Source organism: Anarrhichthys ocellatus, unplaced genomic scaffold (assembly GCF_004355925.1).
Source record: "Anarrhichthys ocellatus isolate YVR2014 unplaced genomic scaffold, GSC_Weel_1.0 scaffold25, whole genome shotgun sequence".
NCBI lineage: Eukaryota > Metazoa > Chordata > Actinopteri > Perciformes > Anarhichadidae > Anarrhichthys > Anarrhichthys ocellatus.
Genome location: NW_022280055.1, coordinates 4,659,534 through 4,681,376, shown reverse-complemented (window position 1 = coordinate 4,681,376; position 21,843 = coordinate 4,659,534). Strand labels below are relative to the sequence as shown.

The 21,843-nt window shown below is 40.6% G+C and overlaps 2 protein-coding genes and 1 non-coding gene across 4 annotated transcripts in view; 2 read left to right on the top strand and 1 right to left on the bottom strand.

Moving 5' to 3' along the window:
• The window catches only part of cad (carbamoyl-phosphate synthetase 2, aspartate transcarbamylase, and dihydroorotase), a 23,524-nt gene extending 19,213 nt beyond the window's left edge, over positions 1 to 4,311 (bottom strand). The window contains exons 1-6 of the mRNA XM_031861618.1: positions 3,885 to 4,311; positions 2,431 to 2,570; positions 2,152 to 2,281; positions 1,846 to 1,988; positions 1,468 to 1,609; positions 388 to 559 (exon numbers count right to left, since the gene is read on the bottom strand). Of these exons, the coding sequence (XP_031717478.1) occupies positions 388 to 559; positions 1,468 to 1,609; positions 1,846 to 1,988; positions 2,152 to 2,281; positions 2,431 to 2,570; positions 3,885 to 3,975 (818 nt within the window). The 5' untranslated portion in view covers positions 3,976 to 4,311. The remainder of the gene's footprint in view (positions 1 to 387; positions 560 to 1,467; positions 1,610 to 1,845; positions 1,989 to 2,151; positions 2,282 to 2,430; positions 2,571 to 3,884) is intronic.
• Positions 4,312 to 6,522: 2,211 nt separating this feature from the next.
• On the top strand, positions 6,523 to 6,594 carry trnaa-ugc (transfer RNA alanine (anticodon UGC)). Its single transcript has one exon. It is a non-coding gene; the product is annotated as a tRNA-Ala (tRNA).
• A 408-nt stretch (positions 6,595 to 7,002) lies between these two features.
• The window catches only part of ift172 (intraflagellar transport 172), a 42,593-nt gene continuing 27,752 nt past the window's right edge, over positions 7,003 to 21,843 (top strand). The window contains exons 1-17 of one of the 2 annotated variants that reach the window (XM_031861520.1): positions 7,137 to 7,175; positions 7,509 to 7,652; positions 8,263 to 8,375; positions 8,480 to 8,519; positions 8,707 to 8,772; positions 9,110 to 9,189; positions 9,388 to 9,475; positions 9,590 to 9,804; positions 10,388 to 10,511; positions 10,632 to 10,727; positions 11,403 to 11,564; positions 12,680 to 12,733; positions 12,902 to 13,005; positions 13,635 to 13,720; positions 15,853 to 15,965; positions 19,436 to 19,603; positions 20,365 to 20,501. In XM_031861520.1, the coding sequence (XP_031717380.1) occupies positions 7,137 to 7,175; positions 7,509 to 7,652; positions 8,263 to 8,375; positions 8,480 to 8,519; positions 8,707 to 8,772; positions 9,110 to 9,189; positions 9,388 to 9,475; positions 9,590 to 9,804; positions 10,388 to 10,511; positions 10,632 to 10,727; positions 11,403 to 11,564; positions 12,680 to 12,733; positions 12,902 to 13,005; positions 13,635 to 13,720; positions 15,853 to 15,965; positions 19,436 to 19,603; positions 20,365 to 20,501 (1,829 nt within the window). Of the gene's footprint in view, positions 7,176 to 7,508; positions 7,653 to 8,262; positions 8,376 to 8,479; positions 8,520 to 8,706; positions 8,773 to 9,109; positions 9,190 to 9,387; positions 9,805 to 10,387; positions 10,512 to 10,631; positions 10,728 to 11,402; positions 11,565 to 12,679; positions 12,734 to 12,901; positions 13,006 to 13,634; positions 13,721 to 15,852; positions 15,966 to 19,435; positions 19,604 to 20,364; positions 20,502 to 21,843 lie in introns of both variants that reach the window. The other variant, XM_031861519.1, reaches the window with a different exon arrangement.

Genomic DNA, 21,843 nt, shown 5'->3' with positions numbered 1-21,843 from the left:
GGGGCATGAATGTCTGTTTCTAGATAGTGTAGACAGGTTTTGAAGAGGGTCCCTGGTTCAGGTCACTGAGGGCACATTTCTGTCTTTGTCCTGATCTAAAAATCTTCTCTAAGCTTGATTAGAGACCGACTGATCTCCAGGCGTGAGTTTACATCAGCAGGACGCTCAAAATGAAGTCAAATTGGACACTTTGCTCATTAAAACAATAAATGTATCGACTGATTGATTCAGCATTGTTTGAGAGCTTCAAAAATTGCAACAAAAATGAGATGGAGATAAAAGCTCTTCACACAGACATTGTGGTATAAAATCAGAGCAAAACAACTTTGTTCGATGAAACTGAGGAAGTACACAATTGCAGTAGACTGTGCAGTACGAGGTACTCACTTCATCTTGAAGGTCTTCGATCCAATGACTAAAGAGAGCAGCTGGTGTCCGAGGCAAATGCCGAAAACCGGCTTGGGATGTTCCACGCTGACCACCTTCCTCACGTTGTCGACGGTGGTCTGACAGAATTCGGGGTCCCCGGGACCGTTACTCATGAACAAACCATCAAAATCTAGAAAAAGACAAAGGAAAAAGATAAACGATGCCCGTGTTACCACTGAGGGGTGGACAACTATATCACACCGTCTATAGACCCTTTTACTGTCGGTAAACAATGATGATGTACGTACGTGTGTGGACACCGTTAGGCAACAGAGGAACGGCAGAGTGCAATAAATGATCATAAACTGTTACTGACAGGTACGTTACACATACAAGGAAGCTTGATTGGTGCGCAACAGTTAACAGTGCAATATAATAAGATATCATTTAAAACAATGAAATATGGTAAACAAGAGTATGTTAAAACAAGTATATGTTAATAGAGAACCCTGGGATGGATGGTTGTGAGGCATGGGCCCCTTCTGAGTTGGGGGAGGGGGACCTGGTGGATGGGGCCATGGGGTCAGGACTGTCTCATAGTCTTTCAAAGTGACAGTAGAACTCGTTCAGCTCGTTTTGGGCCTTAACCACCAAAGTACACGAACGCAACCTAAATAAAGTGACCTTCCAGACCTGTGTGCGAATCATGAGTGAGTAGAATACGTTAGCAACACCACTTCCATTGCCAACATGCGGGAACAAATGACGTCGGCTGTGAAAAAAAGGTCTATATATGTGAACAATAACGGCCTCCTACTGCCTGAGTCTGGCTGGAGACAAACTCACTTTCCAGATCCTTATTTGTTGCAGAGATTCTACTTTCTACTTTATTTGTTGCATACAACTTTTAATCTTGCAGTGTCTAAAGCAGCTATAAATCCCTTTATCTCTAAAAAAAATTGTGAAAACCTGCCATAATTATGCTGACATCTTGCAACATACTGTGGAGTTTTGTTGCCCCCGTGAACCTATTTCCCTCATATCCGGCATTGAAGTCAAAATGAAGTCCGGTATCGGCAGTAGAGGTGTGTGACTGACCTGCGCTGTCCAGCGGGTGGTCCCAGGGCACGACGGTAACACAGGCGCCCCTCTGAGCCAGGCAGCGGATCTGGTTGTTTTTGATGCCGCAGTCCACCATTGTGATGCGCAAGCTACCGCTGGGGTTGAACACCCGGGGCTCCTGGACACGAACAAAAGAGAAGTAATCAGATATACTGGTCTGGGTCAGAACAAGGGCCGTTCGCTGTATTATTTGCGTGTATTAAGACAAGAACAATCGAATTAATCCGTTTGATTTCTTTACTTCAAACCTGTGTGATCTTTTTCCTGCACAGAATTTAGTATTTAGTTAGAGGGCACTTAATGAGTTCAAAGTCTCAAATTTAAAATAGGTTTTGAAGCATCTGGGTGGGTTACCTTCATGGAGACTTCCTGAACCAGGTTCCTCTTGTTTGGGTCATCAAAGGGAATGCTGTCCTCAGGAGTCCCGTCCACAACCAGCTTCCCCAACATGGTGCCCTTCTCTCGGATCTTTTTGGTCAGACGGCGGGTGTCAATGCCTGGAGAACATAGAAACGACAGATAATCTAAAATGTGTCGTTGAGGTCTTGTGTTTTTATCTCCGATTGTTTTGGACATGTCATGTTACAACTCTATCAAATGATGCATTTAATTCTGCATTCATTAATTAGCATTAGTCCATTTAGACTTGGATTTCCTGACCTTGTAATCCAGGAACACCTTGCTCTTTGAGCCACTGGTCCAGTGACTTGACTGAACTCCAGTGACTGGGACTCTCCGACAGCTCTCCGATAATCAGAGCTGCAGCGTGGATCTTTGACGACTCAAACCACTGAGCAAGACAACACGAGTACAAGAAAACGCGTCACCATGCGGTGTTGGTACGAGGAAAAGAGACACTATCATCACAGACAAAAAGTTAGATCCCGATTCGTCCGTTGTCCTTATCGTCCAACACACAAGTGATGTATTGTTGCCCACCTGGCTGAGGCCAAACTCCCCCTCCTCGTCCTGCGGCACACCATAGTTGCCCACCAGAGGGTAGGTGAGGATCAGCAGCTGGCAGCGGTATGATGGGTCAGTAAGAGCCTCGGGGTAGCCCACCATACCGGTCTGAAACACTGGACACACAAATCAATCAGTTATATTTGAGTTAAGCTTAAACATGTAACACAAAGTGTATTTGTAAATCGCTGACACCAGAATTCAGACAGTGTGTCGGAGTGAATCCCAAATCATTTGCTCAAAACAAAACAGAAGGAAAAGCCGTACTTGTCTGCATATGTTGAATATTTTGCTGAGACTGGCAGACAATTCAGGTTTATGGTCATTTTTAAATAGGGACGCCCCAACCCCACTGTGTGGAAGTGACTGGGATCATTCGTTTACATTCCAAATTTTGTAAAACAAAATGTAAGAAATAAACATCGAATTGAATGTATTGAATGGTTCTTCCATTTTTTAAATAATAAATAGTGCCGCAGTACTTTGGTAAAGGATTAAACTTCAGGTGTAAACCTTTTTAATGCATCAACAAATTGGACATTACAGGAATTAAAATTCCAGTATATCATGTATAAAGTATAGACACAAGAATGTAATGGATCGGCCCCATTGTCAACGATTCCCAATCCAGCTATTTGAGTCAGTACATCGATCCAATATCAGATATCGGTGCATCTTTGTTATTTATTCTACTACTAGTACCGATCTACTTGTAGTTCTGTAATACAACTGGGCCTGGCACATATGTGAGGGACTCTAATAAAGATACCAGGCCGTTGTGTGTGTCCGGTGTCCCGCCAAACTACACGGGAAATTCCATCACTATAATTCTGCCCCTCAGACAAGCACATGCGTCACAGAGCAAAGTTCGGCATCGTACCAAATATTGCCGCCTCTGTAATTCGGTACTCCTGCCCCACGTTGAGCTGCGTTTATTCCAGCACAGTTCAACTTTCAAGAAGTAGTTCCCGTCATACCTTCTTTTACAAATCCGCCTGACAAAACATACCACAGGTGGTAGAACAGCAGGTAAAGCTGTAAAGATACTGACCTCTAAATCTGATTGATAGTTCATCTGTAAATTACATTTACAATATAGAGGGGTAATGTCAGGTGGAGTGCGCATGCTTAATTAACAACTGTAGCTAACGCAACGTTTAATTAACAGACGTGGAAGGAAGTTGTGCTATGGCTACACGTTCCTGTAAATTGAAGGGAGTATTGCTACTTTTTGTGAAGGGGGTTTGGCGCTTTGCAACTCGACTCGTGGCACATTATATCTAAAAGAACACATAACCCAAAAGCTAACGTGAAGTCAGCAATTTATCAATTTATTTATGCACGTGGATCTACGCAGTCGGGTATGAGCTAGCTGAAGCAGCAGTAACGTTCATAAATGGAAGTTATAAGTTAGCTTAAAAGGGACGTACCAACTTCTCCCGAAACTGTCACATCTGCACCAAAAAGGAGCCCCTTGAACGCTGTCCCGTCCTCTAGAATCAAGGTTGCCATCTTTGACATGTTTCTCTCAGATAGCTAATGCTAACCGCTGTAACCGGAAAATTGATGGATGTTTTAGAGTAGTGATGCCCTAGGTCTCCACGTGAAACACACCGCGCGAGGAAGCAGGGGAGGTAAGATGAGAGTCGAAAAAAACTACCGATTAAGACCGAATTTGACCGCCGAGCAAATGTCTGTCGGCGTATTCTTGAATTTGGTGTAAATGAGGGAACAATTACACGAAAAAACGAGTTTAGTTCGATCATTTACTGGTTAGTCGGACGGCACGTGGAGAGAAAAGTGTTCCACACACGCCGGCAGCAGTGTGGAAGTCGGCCTGCTTGTTGGACCTGCATGTTTGACGTAGTACGCACTGCATTTCCGCCGAGGAATTTCAAAATAAAAGCCAGACAGACAGACAGACAGACAGACATATAGATAGATAGATGGATTTACTTAAGTATTTCTCGTTTCTGCTACTACTACTCCACTCCATCTCATAAACAAAGATTGTACATTCTACTCTATTTGACAACTTAAATTACTAGTTTCAGATTTAGATAAATAATACAAATTATAATAAACAAATAAAACGTGGGTTTTGAAGTGATTTTATTGATCCTCATGGGAAAATGCATTGATATACACATTAATGCATTAACCCAATAATTACAATCTCAATAATGTAATTTACATAATTCTGAAATGGGGCCATCGCCCATTGTGCATAATACTCTTTTTGATTTATATTGTGGTAATAACACTAATTTGCGTCAAACTTCATGCTCCCTCTCTGAGTAATAACTCATTCAAAGACATGAGACATAGTTCTGGTGATGGATAACCCACTTAAAAACAAAGCAATTAAGATAAGATAAGACCAAATATGATAAGATAAGATACACTGTATTTGTCTTGGGCTCCAATTTATCGGCGAGGGCAAAGCTAATCATTTCAGTAAACGTGCATCCCATCCTTATTCTGTTCCTCTCTTATCAAATATAAGAGCTAAAAAGAACTTAAAAGAATGTAACAGCTTAAAATTTTAATTTTAAATTATTATATGAATTTAAAATTTGCTCCAAACATCCATGCACGAAAAAAAGGGGGTAACAAAGAGACCATATTGGACTTTCTTAAAAGATCAGTAGGTAACTTGTATTTAAAAAATACTTTTGTATTTGCTGAAACTATATCCTGACAGGACTAGGCTAAATGAGACCAGCGTCGGAAATACACGAGGGCAAAGGGCAAAAATGCCCCTAAGAAATATAATTTTGCCCCTGATATCACTAGGAAGGGGGCAAAAAATGCCCCCATAATTTCCACTAATAATAATGATAATTTAATGAACTTGTCAAAAACATCGTAGCCTATATGACCCAGTCCAGTTGCCATAGAATGTTTTTGATTTTCGCCTTGACTGACGTTGCGTGTGCGTGAAGAACCGAACTTTCTAAACAAATAAATAAATGGAGCGCTTCTTAATCAGACCTGTGACTGCGAGACTGCGGTCAACTCAGCAGACACTTACATGTTAATGCACCTATATGCTGAAATTCACGGTAAACTCATTCAAACGGCGCAGATCGGGAGCGAGGGAAGGACTTGAAAGCTAGCGGAAAGATTAACGTGAGACAACATCCGGGTTCTTCAGACGAATATCCGGTTTTCAGAATAAGATGCCAAAAAAGTATACATATTGCATAATGGGAATTAGATTAAATGAATTATATTCACATTAAGTATAAAACAAGCTACCTGCATCTTGTGAGTTAAAGGGAAAATACACCTAAATTGTGCGCAAAGTGTCTTTATTCTTTGATTTGAGGGTTGTCGGAAATGAATAATACCTGACTGACAGTCAATTAAGATATTTTACGAAGCAAAAACTCTGAACTGAATTTGTACCTTCAAATGGCACATTTTTTAAATTTTTAAGGTGCTATAAAAATGTTTTTCTCAAAAATTCCATACAATGACTAATGCATATGTTCAGGACAAAAATGGGTAATATCACAATATTTGAGGTGCTACAAAAACATCTTTCTCAATATTTCCATACAATGACTGATGTATATGTAATCAATGCATCGTTGACTTAATAATTGTTAATAGTTGTTTAAAACATTTAATAATAACAATAAATAACCACAAATAAATAAGAATAAAATTGAATATGATTGTCTGATTTATGTTAGTTTTTTGTTCAAAAACTCTAAGAAAACACTTTGAATCTGTAGACTACTGCTTAATAGTCTTATTGCCATTTGATGACAATTGCTCATATACTGTAAGCCTAAATAAGTATATTTGTTATTTTGAACAAAGGTTAAATGTTATTTCACAAGTTTCAAAAAGTGCCCCAAATTTTTTTTAAATGCCCCTGGATTTCAGTCAGTGGGGGCAAAAATTGCCCCCTAAAAAATATGTAAATTTCCTACCCTGAATGAGACGAATGACCCGAATAATGAAAAACACGTTTGTATACCTATGTAGGCAAATAAAAACAATAGTGAGACATATGTTGCTATAAATGTAATACGTCTGACTCACACCTGCATGGAAGGGGATGTAGCTCAGTGGTAGAGCGCATGCTTTGCATGTATGAGGCCCCGGGTTCAATCCCCGGCATCTCCAGAACATTTTGTCTTCGTGAAGATGAAATCGTGGCCACAGAGACGTTTAGAATAAGGACTTACTCGCATACGAATTTTGGAAGATCCATGACTTTAACATACAGGCGTAACATTGTACTTTTGTGTTTGGTATTATATAGCTCGCTACATAATTGTGACAGCGACCATAGCTTTGGCAACACTGAGCCTATGAAAAGCCTTAAAGACTGTATTTAAAATATTGCTAACATCCAGATTTTAGTCTTGAATCGACATACATGTATTGATCCCCTTTCTGTGATAGTGAATAACCTATTAATTAAAATAAACCTATAATAACAAACTATTTTGGAACATCTGACATTCCCCATAGCCATGAATGCATCACAAGCCCCCGCCCCGCGGTAACTAGGGAGATCGCAGTTATGTTTACTACAAAGATGTCCTCCTTGTTAGCTGCTATCTCGGAGCTGGTCAACAAAATGACCACAATCTAAAGATTGTACTTCATCTCAACACCAATACCGTTCTTCCCCGTACGAGCTTCCTAAAGACTTCCGAAAGATGCAACTGAAGTATCTTAAAACCCTATTAACACCCCAGGTAAGTTCAGTGACAAGTTAGCTAATGCTAGCTAATGATGCTGGAGAGCAACATCAGTTTAAAAGTGTGACTGTCAACGTGAATGATCCAAATCAACCGCAGACTGAGTCTTAATGATTCGGGCATAGTCAAAAGTCATGTATCAGCATTGGACAAATTACATCATCGTTAACAGTTAAAACAGTTGAATCTTCTATGGAGTGTGGCCCCCTGTCCTACACAATTTAATGGGACGTATCGGGTTACGGTTAGCTTAAGCCAGCCGAATAAACGCTCGGCTAAGGGCATCGGCTAGTTATCACTTGTGTCTGTTTTCTCTGCCTTCCTTCACAGGAGGGTGCTGCCAAAGTGACATGCATGGCCTGGGCACCGAATAACACCAAGTTCGCAGTTTGCACTGTTGACAGAGTGGTGCTACTGTATGATGAGCAGGGAGAGAGGAGGGACAAATTCTCCACCAAACCCCAAGACTCCAAGGTGAGTCAGGAGGGCAGCCAGTCTGATGTTGTCTAATAAATAGGGTTGCATGTATTATAAGAGTTTTGTGAGATTAAGGTGAACAAACAGAGAATAAAACGACACCAAACGCAAGGCGCAACACATAAAACAACAACTTAACAATGCTAAAGAAAAAATAAGACAAAGTCTTGCTGTCCCTTAAAATGAATAGAAAATCAGTGCCATTTTTTAATGTGCGTACTGCCCATGGCGACAGGTTTTATATTCCTGTCCTTCCTTCTGCTGTAAAAAGTGTGGATTTACGTTTGTGTGAGAGGAATATTGTATGTCCCCCACCAAGATCTCATTTCTAATTAAAAGACATTTCATTTTTTTCCATTGTAATGTATTTTTATTTGCACGCACATAAGACTGTATAAAATCCAGATGATTAAAAAATAAGAAACGTGACAGGGGAGGTCAAGAAGCCAAAGGCTTACACAACAGAAACAACAAACAAACAACAGAAAAATGACTGAAGATGACAAATATTTTCTTTACTCAGCAAATTTGACTTGCTTCTGTGTTGCCTTGTGAATTAATCTGCAGGTTGTGTGTCAATAATAATCCAACGCAATCTTTTTGTCAGTACGGAAAAGAGAGCTACGTTGTCAAAGACCTGGCGTTCTCACCGGACTCCACCAAAATCGCCATCGGCCAGTCCGACAACATCATCTTTGTCTACAGAATCGGGGAGGATTGGTAACGTCCCGTGACTGGTTTCACCTCCGATATTAACCTTCATTTTTTTGATGTCTAATGCACACAAAAATACTTGTGTAATCAGTGTTATCTTTTTCTCCTAGGGGGGACAAGAAAGCCATTTGCAACAAATTTGTCCAGACCGTGAGTAAACAGCAGTAGACGCTTTGCTCTGGCAGTGAACCGTGTGCGTTTCATGTAATGTAATATCTTTGCTTCAGAAGTGACTTGAATGGCTGGTGTGAGTGTCAGAAGAGCTATTTTTCCTGGTAGGAAATTTGACTCTCTGACGACTTTTTTTTAATGCAACATTTTATTCCCTGTATTGCAGAACGCTGTGGCTTGCTTGCTTTGGCCTGCAGAGCATGCAATTGTTTATGGATTAGTGGACGGCAAGGTAAGTCAGCAACACGTTCTCACACAGTTCTTACAGTTTGTATATATTTTGTTCATGTATTAGAATATTAGGATTGGTAGTATGACAGACGTATCAGCAGGATAGCAGACAGAAAGAGTGCCAGACGTGTTTTCACCTTGTTGAGACTTACGCTTTTTGGCTTAACAATGACTTCTTTGAGTTCAAATCATTTGTGGCCATTATGTTATACAGAAACTGAAGAGTTGCAATTACTGCTATCTGCCTTCTATTAGCATTACAAAGCTGTTTTAGGTCAAACGATAAATACAATTTTGCACATTTAAATACTTTTTTTTTCCTCCTGACTTTTCCATAGGTTCGCCTCGCCAACACTCAGACAAACAAGTCATCCACCATCTACGGCACCGAGTCCTGTGTCATCTCACTGGCATCCAAGTGAATACATAATCATATATATATTTATGATCAGTCAGTATGAGGTGGTTTGTAACTCCCAAAAACATTTGCTGGGAAAAAAGTAGAAAAACTGCATGCTGACTGACCTGTTCCTCAAAATGCCAACAAATTACATACTTATATATTATCTTCTTCTGTGGTGCACTCAGTCAGTGTTATTCATCTGTTCCGTGTCAGTGTCTCAGGTAAAGGCATCCTGTCTGGACACGCCGATGGGACAGTCGTGCGTTACTTCTTTGATGACGAAGGCTCCGGGGAGTCTCAGGTACTTAACGTTTACACTCATCACCACTTTGGTTCTCTATGCTGTTGCTGCACATTTATGGTATACATTTGTATTTACAAATACACACACACACACACACACACACACACTCAGGGTAAGCTGTTGATGCACCCGTGCCCACCTTACGCCCTGGCCTGGGCCGCAAACAGCATCATGGTGGGCGGCTGTGACAAGAAGGTGGTGGCCTACGGAAGAGAGGGCCACGTCCTGCAGACCTTTGACTACGGCCGCGACCGGACCGAGAGGGAGTTCACCGTGGCCGCCACCAGCCCCGGCGGGCAGTCGGTTGTGTTCGGCAGCTACGACCGGTCAGTATGCGGTCTCTCAGTCGATGCGAAGACAGTACCGTGTGATACCTATCAGCTTAAACACTCAGATCATTTGTATAAGGCTCAGCCAGTTGCTTCTGTTGTGGCAAAATGATGAGAAGAGACGGCGAACTGAAGTCTGCAACCAGCGGGAAGTGTTTTAATAAGATCAAGCCAACATCAACCAGTTTAGCATATCGAAAAACAAATCCAAATGTATTACTTTTCACAGATCACTTTTATAGTCAAGATTCACCCCCCTTAAGTTACTTTCCACCAATCAAACCAGTCCGTTGAAGCAAAAACAAAGCACATCTCATTATGGCATGTTCTCATGACTTTGTTTGGGTCAAGGTAACCTTTTGGCAGAACACACGACTCTTTTACGGGAAATGTTTTGGTAAGATTGGAGAGATTTATTACAATTTGTCTGGCGCTTCCTAATCACTTCCTAAGAATGTTTCTATGAGCCAGAATGTGTTTTACATAACACGTTATATAAACTGTTTACTTGTGAAGCCAAAATGTGTTCAGTTCAATCCTAAGTTATATGATGATTTTCTTCAACACTTCTCCTCCCTAGGTTGCGGGTGTTTAACTGGGCTCCCAGGAGAGGCATGTGGGACGAAGCCAAGCCTAAAGAGATACTCAACCTCTACACCATTACCAGCTTGGCCTGGAAGAAAGACGGATCACGCCTCTGCGCTGTGCGTGCTTTATCTATCACGTATTATTTGAAATCCAGAGTGTGACTTTTTAACAGCCTTTTGCTCTTTACTTCTTCAGTGGAGATTTGATTTATTTTGTGTGTGCTTGTGTGTTGACAGGGAACGCTGTGTGGGGGAGTGGAGCTGTTTGACTGCTGCTTGCGTAGAGCCATCTATAAGAACAAGTTTGAGATGACCTACGTTGGCCTGAGCCAGGTAGAGACAGCCAGAAGAAAATGCAAATATTTGTCTGAACCCACAAAGCTGAAGTATCTTTAATTTCCCAAGCAACGAGTAGGACTCGGGACCAAATAAGCAATTCCAGCCCTCACTTTGGTCTCTGCCACTTGCCAATTAATATGATATGAAATTGGAAATAGCCAGCTGATTGTGCAATAGCAATAATTCAGACTGAATTAATTATAATGCAAACAACAGTCCACTATCTCAATTTCAAAGTTAAGAAAGGGAGAACAGAAATGAAGGTTTTGAAAACAATCACAGTGTCTTTGGATTTTCTAATTAATTGATGAGTTACATGGACCAGTAAAGGGAATGTTTCAAATTTAAAAAAGTAAAACCTATTGTATTTGTATCAATCTTAAGGATTGACCAAACATTCAGTAGTTTTTTTTTTTTTTCTCTTTCCTGTTGTGAGCGATGAGCTAAACAAACTTATATATATATATATATATATATATATATATATATATACGTATATATTAGCTAACTTAGCTAAATAAACTTGCATATAGACCATGGCCAGTACAGTTTTATTGTGCTGATTCATCAAGTCGTTCATACAATACAAATGAAAATGTCTTATTTGTTTCTTTATTTGCATTTTTGTCTCCTCCTCGTTCCTGTATTAATCCCCTTTTTCCTCTCTAGGTGATAGTGAGGAACCTCTCTTCAGGAACGCGAGTGGTCCTGAAGTCCTATCATGGTTATGAGATAGAAGAAGTCAAAATCATGGGCAAAGATCGCTACCTGGTGGCCCACACCTCCGATACTCTTCTTCTGGGAGACCTGCTGACAAATAAATTGAGCGAGGTAGGACTTAAGGGGTCACTTCACCTAAATCACACCAAAGAAGCTAAACGTTAACACTGTATAATCAGGTCCTTATAATACGCGTTAGTTAATGGGTAATAAGGCCCTTATGGGACCTTATTATATGCTTATTAACGCTATTATGTGTTAATAAGACTATACAAGTATTAATAATAGCGTCACCAACATGTTTATCATTAGATTATAAGACAAAACATTGTATTATATGTAATTCTTTATTCACATTTAATCAAACTTAAACCACATGTAGCACTCATTCCAGTTGGGGGAGCTGCGAAAAGCATAGTTAAGTATTAGTAAGTGCATAATAAAGGATTTATTATCCTTAATAAGGTATTGTTCTCGCTTTAGATCTGGTAGCTGCAAAAAGCATATTTAACCGTTAATAAGTACATAGTTAAGACTAACAAATGCATGATTAAGTACATAATAATCTTAATAAAGCAACAAAAAAAGCAATGACATAATATAAATATCTGTGTTTCTAATCCGATTAAAAACAATTATAAGAAGCTCATAAGGCTTTTATCACATTTTGTACCAGTCTGTTTCTTATAAATACTTATTCATATCTTATAATATAACAATAAACATGTTTATGATGTTGTTATTATTAATGCTTTTATAGTATTATTATCACATTATAGCATTAACAAGCATCTTATAAGGACTTACAGGGGCCTTAATACCTATTAAGTAACGCTAATTACAAGGAGCTTCATCTAAAGCGTTACCAAAATGAGATATTTTCTTACTTACTTTTAGATATCTAGCCAATGCATGTTTGAGTTTGTCTGCTGAGGTTTTAAAATATCTGCCTCTGAGACTTCTGCCTACACGCTAATATAATAGAGAGGAATGTAGTTTTGAATGTGGCGACAAAAGCCTTGAAAAATTTGGAGAGAACGTTGAAGACGTACGTTGTTCTTATTTCAGTAGTATTTTCATTAGAATCTGTCATTCTTCGCTGCTTCGAACAGCTTGAACGAAATCTATTCACCTCCTCAAGTTTGTGTCCCAACCTGTCCGGACGTATGATACGTACATGATTACTTGTTTCCTTCACACAATACACTCTGCTGCCTCCCCTTCAGGTGCCATGGCCCGGTTCAGGGGGAAATGAAAAGTTCTTCTTTGAAAATGAATCGGTACGTACACAAGACACTTCTATCTGTGGGATTTTCCAATAAAGTTTACAGCAGTGCCAAGACAGTACTGGCTAAGGAGCAGTGGATTGTAGAGTATAGTTACAGTTACCTCTGCTCCATTTATATTACAAGCTACTGTGCTTCATTTGACTGTATTTGATGGTTCAGGTGTGTATGATTTTTAACGCCGGGGAGCTGAGCCTGGTGGAATACAGTAGCAACGAGATCCTGGGATCAGTCCGAACCGAGTTTATGAACCCTCACCTCATCAGGTAGGTCCAGTCACGCGAAACAAACGCACCATGTCAAGAAACACCTCATCAGGTATACCCAGTCACACAAAACAAATGCACCCTGTCAAGTAGGTTTTCGAAAGAAACACCTCAACAGGTGTGTCCGGTTCCAAAAGTCATTATGCATGTAGTTCAAACACACTTGCTGCTAACACTAGCATCACGGCTGCCTGATCATTCCTAATATGTATTTCCAGCTCTGCCCATTAGATGGCTGTATTGAGCTGTGCATGAATCCCAGGTGTCGGCACAGCGAGGCTTCCGAAGAGTCGTTGAGCCTCAGCCTGCTAGTCGGCACACATCCATGTTAAAAATATTCAGCCCTGTCAGTAGTGTCATGACTGACGGTCCCCGGGTGACTGACTAATGGCCGACTGCAGTTGATGCCTGCAGATTATCAGCATGCCCTGTCTGCTGCTCGCCTCTGGCTGGACGCTGTGGCATGACAACATCATGATCAGGGGTATCCTGGGATTTGAACAGCAGCCGAAGCCAATTATAATGAGCGGAAGCTGGATTTAATACTTACATGTTGAGTCGGTGTAAATTCAAATTTCTATTTTTTTTTTTTTTTTTTTTACTAAAGGTGTGTTTGTGTGTGTTTGCAGCGTCCGACTGAATGAGAGGAAGCAGAGAGGAGTTAAAGACAACAAGAAGCTTGCGTATCTGATTGATATAAAGACCATTTGCATTGGTAAGAATGAGTGCTTGTCACTGTGGTGTTGGTACGATGGAAAGTACATTTACTCAAGTACGGTTGTTCCGTGCAATGTTCAGGTACTTTGCTCGAGTATTTCCATTTCTGTGCACGGGCAGAGTGCGCTCAGACAGGCAGGTCGCCTGATGAACTGATGGGACGGGCTCATGACAGTCCTGCACTCGCCACAGATACCAGATTTCTTTTGTTTGTCAGAGCATTTGATTTATTGATCGCTGTCGGGATGTAATGACAATTTCAACAAATATGTTGAACGAAAATGTTCCAAAAATACATTACACACCACAGCTTTAAGTTACTTTTCCAAATTCAGATGAATAATACAAAATATAATCAACAAATACAGTAAAATCATAGCTTAATATAAGACACGCTATTATCTATCTGCGGGGGTAAATTCACAAGCGACCCACCAGTATATAAAGTAATTAAAATTAGCCCCATCTGGAACATTAAAGCGATGAACACATGAATGCATCAGTAATGAGAAGACATTATTTTGAAATATGCCATTCTGCATAATAAATACCTTTGTTTCTTTAAGTAGAATTTTGAATACATGACTTTGGTTTTACACTGTGGCATTGCTATTTTTACTTAAGTAATTTAAATACAATATACAAATAACCACACACTTCAGCTTTTATCAGCAAAGTGTTGACCCAGCTCAGGTCTCAGGCAAGAAAAGGGATCCATGGATTTGTTGGGATCCAGCATCTACAGTATCCCGATGGCATTCTGTGGATGTGCACATGACTATTGTAGCCATTTGTGCAATAAGAATTCAGATTTGACTTCCCTATCATGGTTTGTCAACCTGTACTTTAAACTGAATCTGCTGATTTCTACAGAAATTGAAAGATGTCGTTTTGCGAGATCTCACGTAACATGTAATGATAGTGTTAATGTTCTTTATTGTCTGTTATCGAAAGGCCAAAACCAAAAATGTGCGAGTCTGTCTGTTTGTCTTCTTGTCCATGTCTCTCAGCGCCAAGCCCTTTTGCTTATTACTGTAGATCTGTAAAAATACAAATATATAGTTTCTTTTTTTTTTTTTTATATATATAAAAAAGCTCATTCTAGTTTTTAAATAAACTCTTACATGAGGAATTAGTGCATTTGTTGGGGACTATTTTCACCGGCGGATTAATCCACATTGGTTGCTCTAGTGAGTATTTGGAGCAGCAGGACGGTGTATGTAGGATTGAGTTACAATAAACTACAGTGTGTGTGTGTGTGTGTGTGTGTGTGTTCATGGTGATGAAGGAACATGTCACCCAGTGTGCCTCACTAATGTGTTTCTTATAGTTTTTGCACTACAATGGAGCTCTCTGGCACAGAGGAGCATCCGGCTGACAGCACTTGTTTGTAGGATCAATTGATTGTTGGTTTTTGGTCTTCCTGTGGGATTTGTAAATAACAGGAAAATTGCTGAATATTTCCAGCCTTATCCTTAGATGCAAAAAAGTTTTTAGTTCCAAGGCAAGAACAGCTTGGCTAGTGGCTTCTCAGTCAACTCTTGCAGATAAACACGTGCTGTGGGTTTGTGAAAGGCCTTTTGATTTGGAGAACAGCTTCAATCTGCAGCTTTTGAACACTTTCGGATGCTGATGATGCTGCCACCGTTGTGCTTCTCTCTCTCTCTCTCTCTCTCTCTCTCTCTCTCTCTCTCTCTCTCTCTCTCTCTCTCTCTCTCTCTCTCTCTCTCTCCATAAATCATTTAGTGTGTCTTGTTTTACACACTGAGCCACACAGCTAGTTTTCACACACGATTAATCACCGTAATATTAAACTGCTACAACTACAGTAACTGAAGTACATCATCCTTGAACTGTATAATTTCCATTAAGTGGACCACACTGCCTGGACCATATTACATTTTAATTTAAAAAAAGGTGATGTATCAGCAGACTTATGATATCAACTCGTTCCCCGAGGCAGGTACGTTTTTTTAAAGTAGAGACACTGCCTGATAGAATCATAGATAATTATTACAAAATGATTTGGTTATAACTTGATTAAAAACCTAATTTTAGCCGGAGACACTGTCATGCTAGCAGTCTGACTGCTGCTCAGTAAAAACCTGTCCTTTTCCTTCTGCCCCTCAGTGGACTTGGCCGGGGGCTGCAATCTGGGAACCATCAGCCAAAACTCCAAGATTGACTGGCTGGAGCTCAATGAGACGGGACGCAAACTGCTGTTCAGGGACAAGAAGCTGCGGGTGAGAATAAAACACCTCAGCGCCCTGAGGGATCGTGGGAGTGGAAATGATGGGAGAGAGGCCCTTAAGGGCAGACAGGGCATGATGATAGATAAGATGATGATTAGTGAGTCAAGTAGAAAAATCCCCACCTTGGTTGGGGCTTGTCTAAAGTTATTGCCACGTCCATCACCCAAATAATGTCTTGTGGCTTTTTGTGGAGGCGTGTTGCTCGTCCAGGTTGATACGATAGTATTTCAGAATAACTGTTGGTGCCACAGGGGGGGGAGTCTCAAGATAACTTTATTGTCACGCCGAAGGGATGAAACTTCATTTCTGTGGAGCCAATGATGCTACTTTTAACATTAACACAGTGCAAACAAGGCAGACAACATAAGGAGCAAAGAAACGCAGCAAAACTAGCATGTGTGAAATAACTATAAGAAGCCAGAATGACCAATTACCAATCGTTCAAATATACTTAGAATTGTGCGGGGTCCCATAAAACCCTCCAGGATGGGTCATGGTTAAATGTACCGAGCAACATTTTTCATTTGTATTGCCTTAAAAAATGCAGACATTTGATGGATAAATCACTTTGTTTGTCTTCTTATCTAATTTTAATTATTTCTAAAATTATTCTTTACTTCTAAGAAACCAGTGCAGTGCCCATTCAAAACGGGCCGAGTTGCTCGAGAGCGGCTCATCCAAACAACTTCACACCCTTGGGTCCTGAGTGAAACATCTGCCCTGACATAGTGGCATCCCCTAGCAAAGTTAGGTTTTAAGTAAGTGTACGCGTCACTCGGGTGCGAAAGCTCACACGAACATCGACTGTGACCGAGCTGTACCCAGCATGCCTTTCGGCGGTGTAACAGTGACTAGGGTTTCCCTCTCAATACGCTACGGTGTGTTCATAACACTACTAATATAATAAACATGTGCCCTAGATCTCAAGAGCTCGCACTCTACACTGCGCTTCCTTGGGTCCTCAGCAATACGCCCGCCAAGCGTGAAATAGGAATAACATTTTTCTAATAATGAAGACATTTCAAGCAGTTTGAACATCCATCAATCTGTCTCAGTCAGTCTGCATCGTTGTCCAGAGTCATACAGAGTAAAGGTCCTCCCTCTGGAAGCTGGTTTATCCCAAAACTACATTTAGGGTTCACACAGAAAAGCACAGCATTGCCTGATCCTAGAGTTCCTTTGTTTTTCAGTTGCTTGTATCTTGTTCCACTGATTTGAGTGGAGAAACATACATTTCACCATTTTCCACTTCAATTCCAAAAAATAAACATGTAGAGAAGGTCTCAGATTTGAGATCCACAGCTTTTTTTTGAGAAGCTGTGTGCAAGATGAGAGTGGCAGACAGCTGCTGTCAGTTGTTGCCCCGGGGTTAATACATCAGTTTGATGTCTATGCCCTGGGGCAATGACATGGAGAACTCTGGTAATTGGGAATCCCTCGGGGATTATTGCTGCACCCTTATTTTATTTTTTTCAGGTTGTAATGTAAAAATTTGGTACAAAAAGAACTTTAGTGGCACCGATTGGGAAATATTTATGAATGCGCACAAGTGACTTAAGAAATATCTCCAATACGCCAAATATTGGAAGTTTGAGGCTAATTAGAACCAGAAAGATAATAATAAGTAATCACTCTCCCTCTTTTTAGACGCTCGAAGGTTTTGTGGTTCGTTTGCAGACAGAAATCCTGACTTTGAACTGTTTCTAGTCAGAATATTGACTTTAATACCTTGGATTTTAATGTGTTGTTTTTTCTCAACAGATATATTCAAAACCTTTAATTCAGTACCTATTGTGCATACATATTAGATGTGCATGCCATCTGTCTATTAAAGGGATAGTTTGGATGTTTTTAAGTGGGGTTGTATGAGGTACGTATCCATAGTCCGTGTATTAGCTACAGTAGATGTCGGTCAGTACGCCCATAGTTTGGAGAAACAGACAAGAGTACGGGCATGGAAGCTAAGCAATGTGCTGCGTTGGATGGGGAGCAGCAGCAAAACATATGTTAGACATGTAAAAAAAATCAATATCGGTTGAAGTGTACGCTATATTTAGAATATTTTCACAGCTTTACCTTGTTGTCGGACAGCTCTTTCAGACAGGGAACTGAAGCTGTTATCTATGCTCTCTTCAATGCCACAAACTCCTTTGACAAAAAAAACTGTAATTTGACCGCAAAGAACATAGGAGTCACTGGTCTCCCGCTTGTGTGACTTTGGTGTTTTAAAGGGTTACTAATAACAGGGGGTCACACAATAACACAAACAAACTAATCGATCGAGGCAGCGGTCAACAAGCAACTCCAGTGTTCTGAGATGTAAAATTGCTTCTGTCAATGGAGTCCGCTGGCTTTGAAAGGGCATAGATGGATACAACAGCTTTAATTCCCAGTCGGAAAGGGCTGGTTGACAGCAAAGTAAAGCAGTTAAAATATTCTAAGTATAGCGTACACCTAAAACACTTCAAATAGATTTTTGACTTGCATTGCTTTGCTCCCGTGCTGGTACTCCAGTCTGTTTCTCCAAACTGGGGGCGTGTCGACTGCCATCTACTGTAGGTAATACACTGAAGTATGGATAAGTACCTCATACAACCCCACATAAATACATCCAAACTATCCCTTTAGAATGGATACAAATGCAACAGACTGAAAATGATTAATTTCACATTCTTTGCATATTTGCATTCAAAGCTCTTCCCACCAGTAAGAAATGAAAAAAAAGAAAGTTGGATAACAAATGTTTCTTTAATTGAAACTTGCTTCCAAGTGAACTAATCAACAGGCTGCTCTTCCTCACTGCATTAAAACGTGGCCGGCTGAGCTCCAGGGTAAAACTATAGATCCAGCGTTATTAAAAATGGTGGGGGGAGGGGAGGGGGGAAGATATTAAGGCAGCTGATTACAACAGCGGGCGGTCTGTCATACACACATATTAAGTGCTGTGGGAGCCACTGTAGCTTATAGAATCTACATAATCTCAACTCATCAAGAGTATAGTAGAATAGATTGCAGTGTGAGTATTCACATGGAGCCGCTGGAAGTTCAACTGTGCGTTGTGAACTTAAATTTTAACACAGGGATTCGGAAGATGAGGATAATCACCGTGTTGTCTACGTTAAAAGTGTTTTTGTATGTGAATGCTGTCTGTCGGGAGAAGTTCTACACCCGTAAATTGAAAGTGGGATTGTTTTGACAGTGATATGTTCTGCAAGAGGCTGTTCAATCAGAACCGTCACACCTGTAGTGAACACCGACACACCTGCTAGCTACAGGTGCTGGGAGACACATTTTGTTATCTTTGAGTCAGGCTAGCTGTTTGCCACTGCTCCCAATCCTTAAACTAAGCTAAGCTAACCATCTTCTGAACTCAGAGCGGTGTCAATCTTCTCATACAAACTCCGTTTTGTTGATAATGAAACCAACAATCAGCATCTCCCTCCCTCTCCTTCCTACCTCAGCTCCATCTCTATGACATAGACACCGGCTTGAAGACCACGCTGCTGAGTTTCTGCTCCTACGTCCAGTGGGTGCCCGGCAGCGACGTGGTGGTGGCTCAAAACAGGGGAAACCTCTGCATCTGGTACAGCATCGACAGCCCAGAGAGCATCACCATGTTCCCGATCAAGGTGAGGCTTTGCTCTCTTTGTGAGTGTGAGTGTGTCGAGTATATGATTCCACAATTAAAATGTCATACTGGCCTTTTTCATATTTTCATTTGACCCTCTACTGCCAAATGACATCACTGTGACATCATCAGGGTTATTTTGCAGGTGGTAGTTCTCCTTATGATGAATAAACTGACCTGTAGGTGCGGACTCAGCGGCGTTCCCCTTTGAATAAAGGCAAAATGCCGTTAAAATAGTAATAATAATAATAAACCTTAGTTTCCACTTCAAACTTTTTCTTATTTCTGCTTTTTCTTTCACTCTCATTAACAATGAAAAACAGGCAGAGGAAGCTCTTGTGGTCCATCGTTTGAATTTATTTTTTTGTAGTGACTAAGGATACTGCATGATAGATACTGCAAGTCCTGATTCAAAGTATAATTATCTACATATAATCAGCAAAATATACGTAAACTATCAGAGTACTCGATGCGTAAAAATGTCTCCTGTGAGTTTTATATTACTGTGTATTGTATCATTTGATTATTAGTACCGATGCATTAATGTTTACGTAGCATTTTGCTATCGTAGTTGGTTGAGGAGGACCCAGTTTAAAGTATTTTATATTCTGTTGCGTACTTTAATCTGTCACAGTGCATCTATTCTTTAGAAGCGTATAACTTGTCCTTGAGTGCAGTACTTGAGTGAATGCACTTGGTTACGTTCCACCACTGCAACAGCCGTCTCTCTAACTTTAAACTGGTTTCACTTTGCTCTGTCAGGGAGACATTGTGGATCTAGAAAGAGTGGATGGGAACACAGATGTGATCCTGACGGAGGGCGTCAACACTGTGATGCACACACTGGACCAAGGCCTCATTGAGTTTGGCACGGCTATCGACGACGGGGACTATGACAGGTACGTTTGGACTACTGTGACGGATATTAGACTCGCATTCAAAAATCAACCCCATCACTGTCATTATCGTCGAGTTGAACATCCGTCCGGCCTTCCGACTACTTGCGGCTTGTTCTGGGTCAGAGTCACGGTGACTGCAGGGCGAGCAGAACAGGCCAGATGTCCTTTTATCCAGCAGCTTCCTCCAGCTCTTCTCGAGGGAGCTGGCAGGACGGCCGGGAGGCGTAGTCTCCTCAGTGTGTCGTGATTTGAACACCTCCAAAGTGATGCTTTCAAATCGTCGCCACTGACCTCTCAGTGTGGAGGAGCAGCAGCTGAACTCTTCACTGTGGCTCTGAACTCTAAACAAAGTGAGGCCAGCCAACCTTTAACGGGACTTTGGTGATTTGTGCTTGTCTATCCATCTAAAACAAACAATTAGTATGTGATTGCTGGTTGCTGGGAGACATAACACACTTGCAAACTAAAAAATATGATTTGTTTTGGTCAGAGGATTGTGCTGCAGGAGGCTGTCGGCACCGTCAGACCTGCAGCAAACACAGTCACTACTACTAGATACAGTAGCTAGGAAGCTCCCCATCTCAGAATGAGAGTGTAGGTTGTTGTAAAAACTAGAACGAATTCATCTTTTTCAATTGATTAATTCATCCATCCATTTCCTGCTGCTTACTGTATCTGGGTCCAGGTTGCATTCATTTAATTAACAACTACTTTTGTTGGACAATATATCGTCCCAGAAATAATTGAGATGAATTGTATTCTCATCATTTTAAGACCATTTTATGCCACTGATTTAATGATAATAAATGTGAAAAAAAATATGAAAATCTTAATAATGAAAACATAAATCAAATAAAACCACACAACCAAAGTAATGATTAGAATGGACTGTCGGCCTTTGTTAACAGAAGTTAAACATGAATATTAAACATTTGGCACAGGGGTATTGAGAGTCATTCATTCCTTAAAGGGCAATAGATACTTGCAATCTAGTTTCCAACAGCTTTAACAAAAAGTGCAAAGTAACGACATGTGGTGTGTGGCTTTGAAACCAAGTCCTTTTTTACTTATTCTTCCACACCTTCCGGTTGGTCAGAATAGGATAAGATAAGCCGCTAACATAAACATTATCGAGGCCATGTCCGTATATCGTGCAGTGAGCCGATAGCATGATTATCGTGGCAGGCCATATCATAAGAGTTATTATGGCTGGGAAGTATTAAAACAAATGTGCCATAATACTACAAGGCCATATTGTGTTTTTAACACCCAAAGTCTCACAACCGTTTTTTCAAACACACACAGCATCTGCAACACAAAATACTGTCGTAGCTAACTTTAT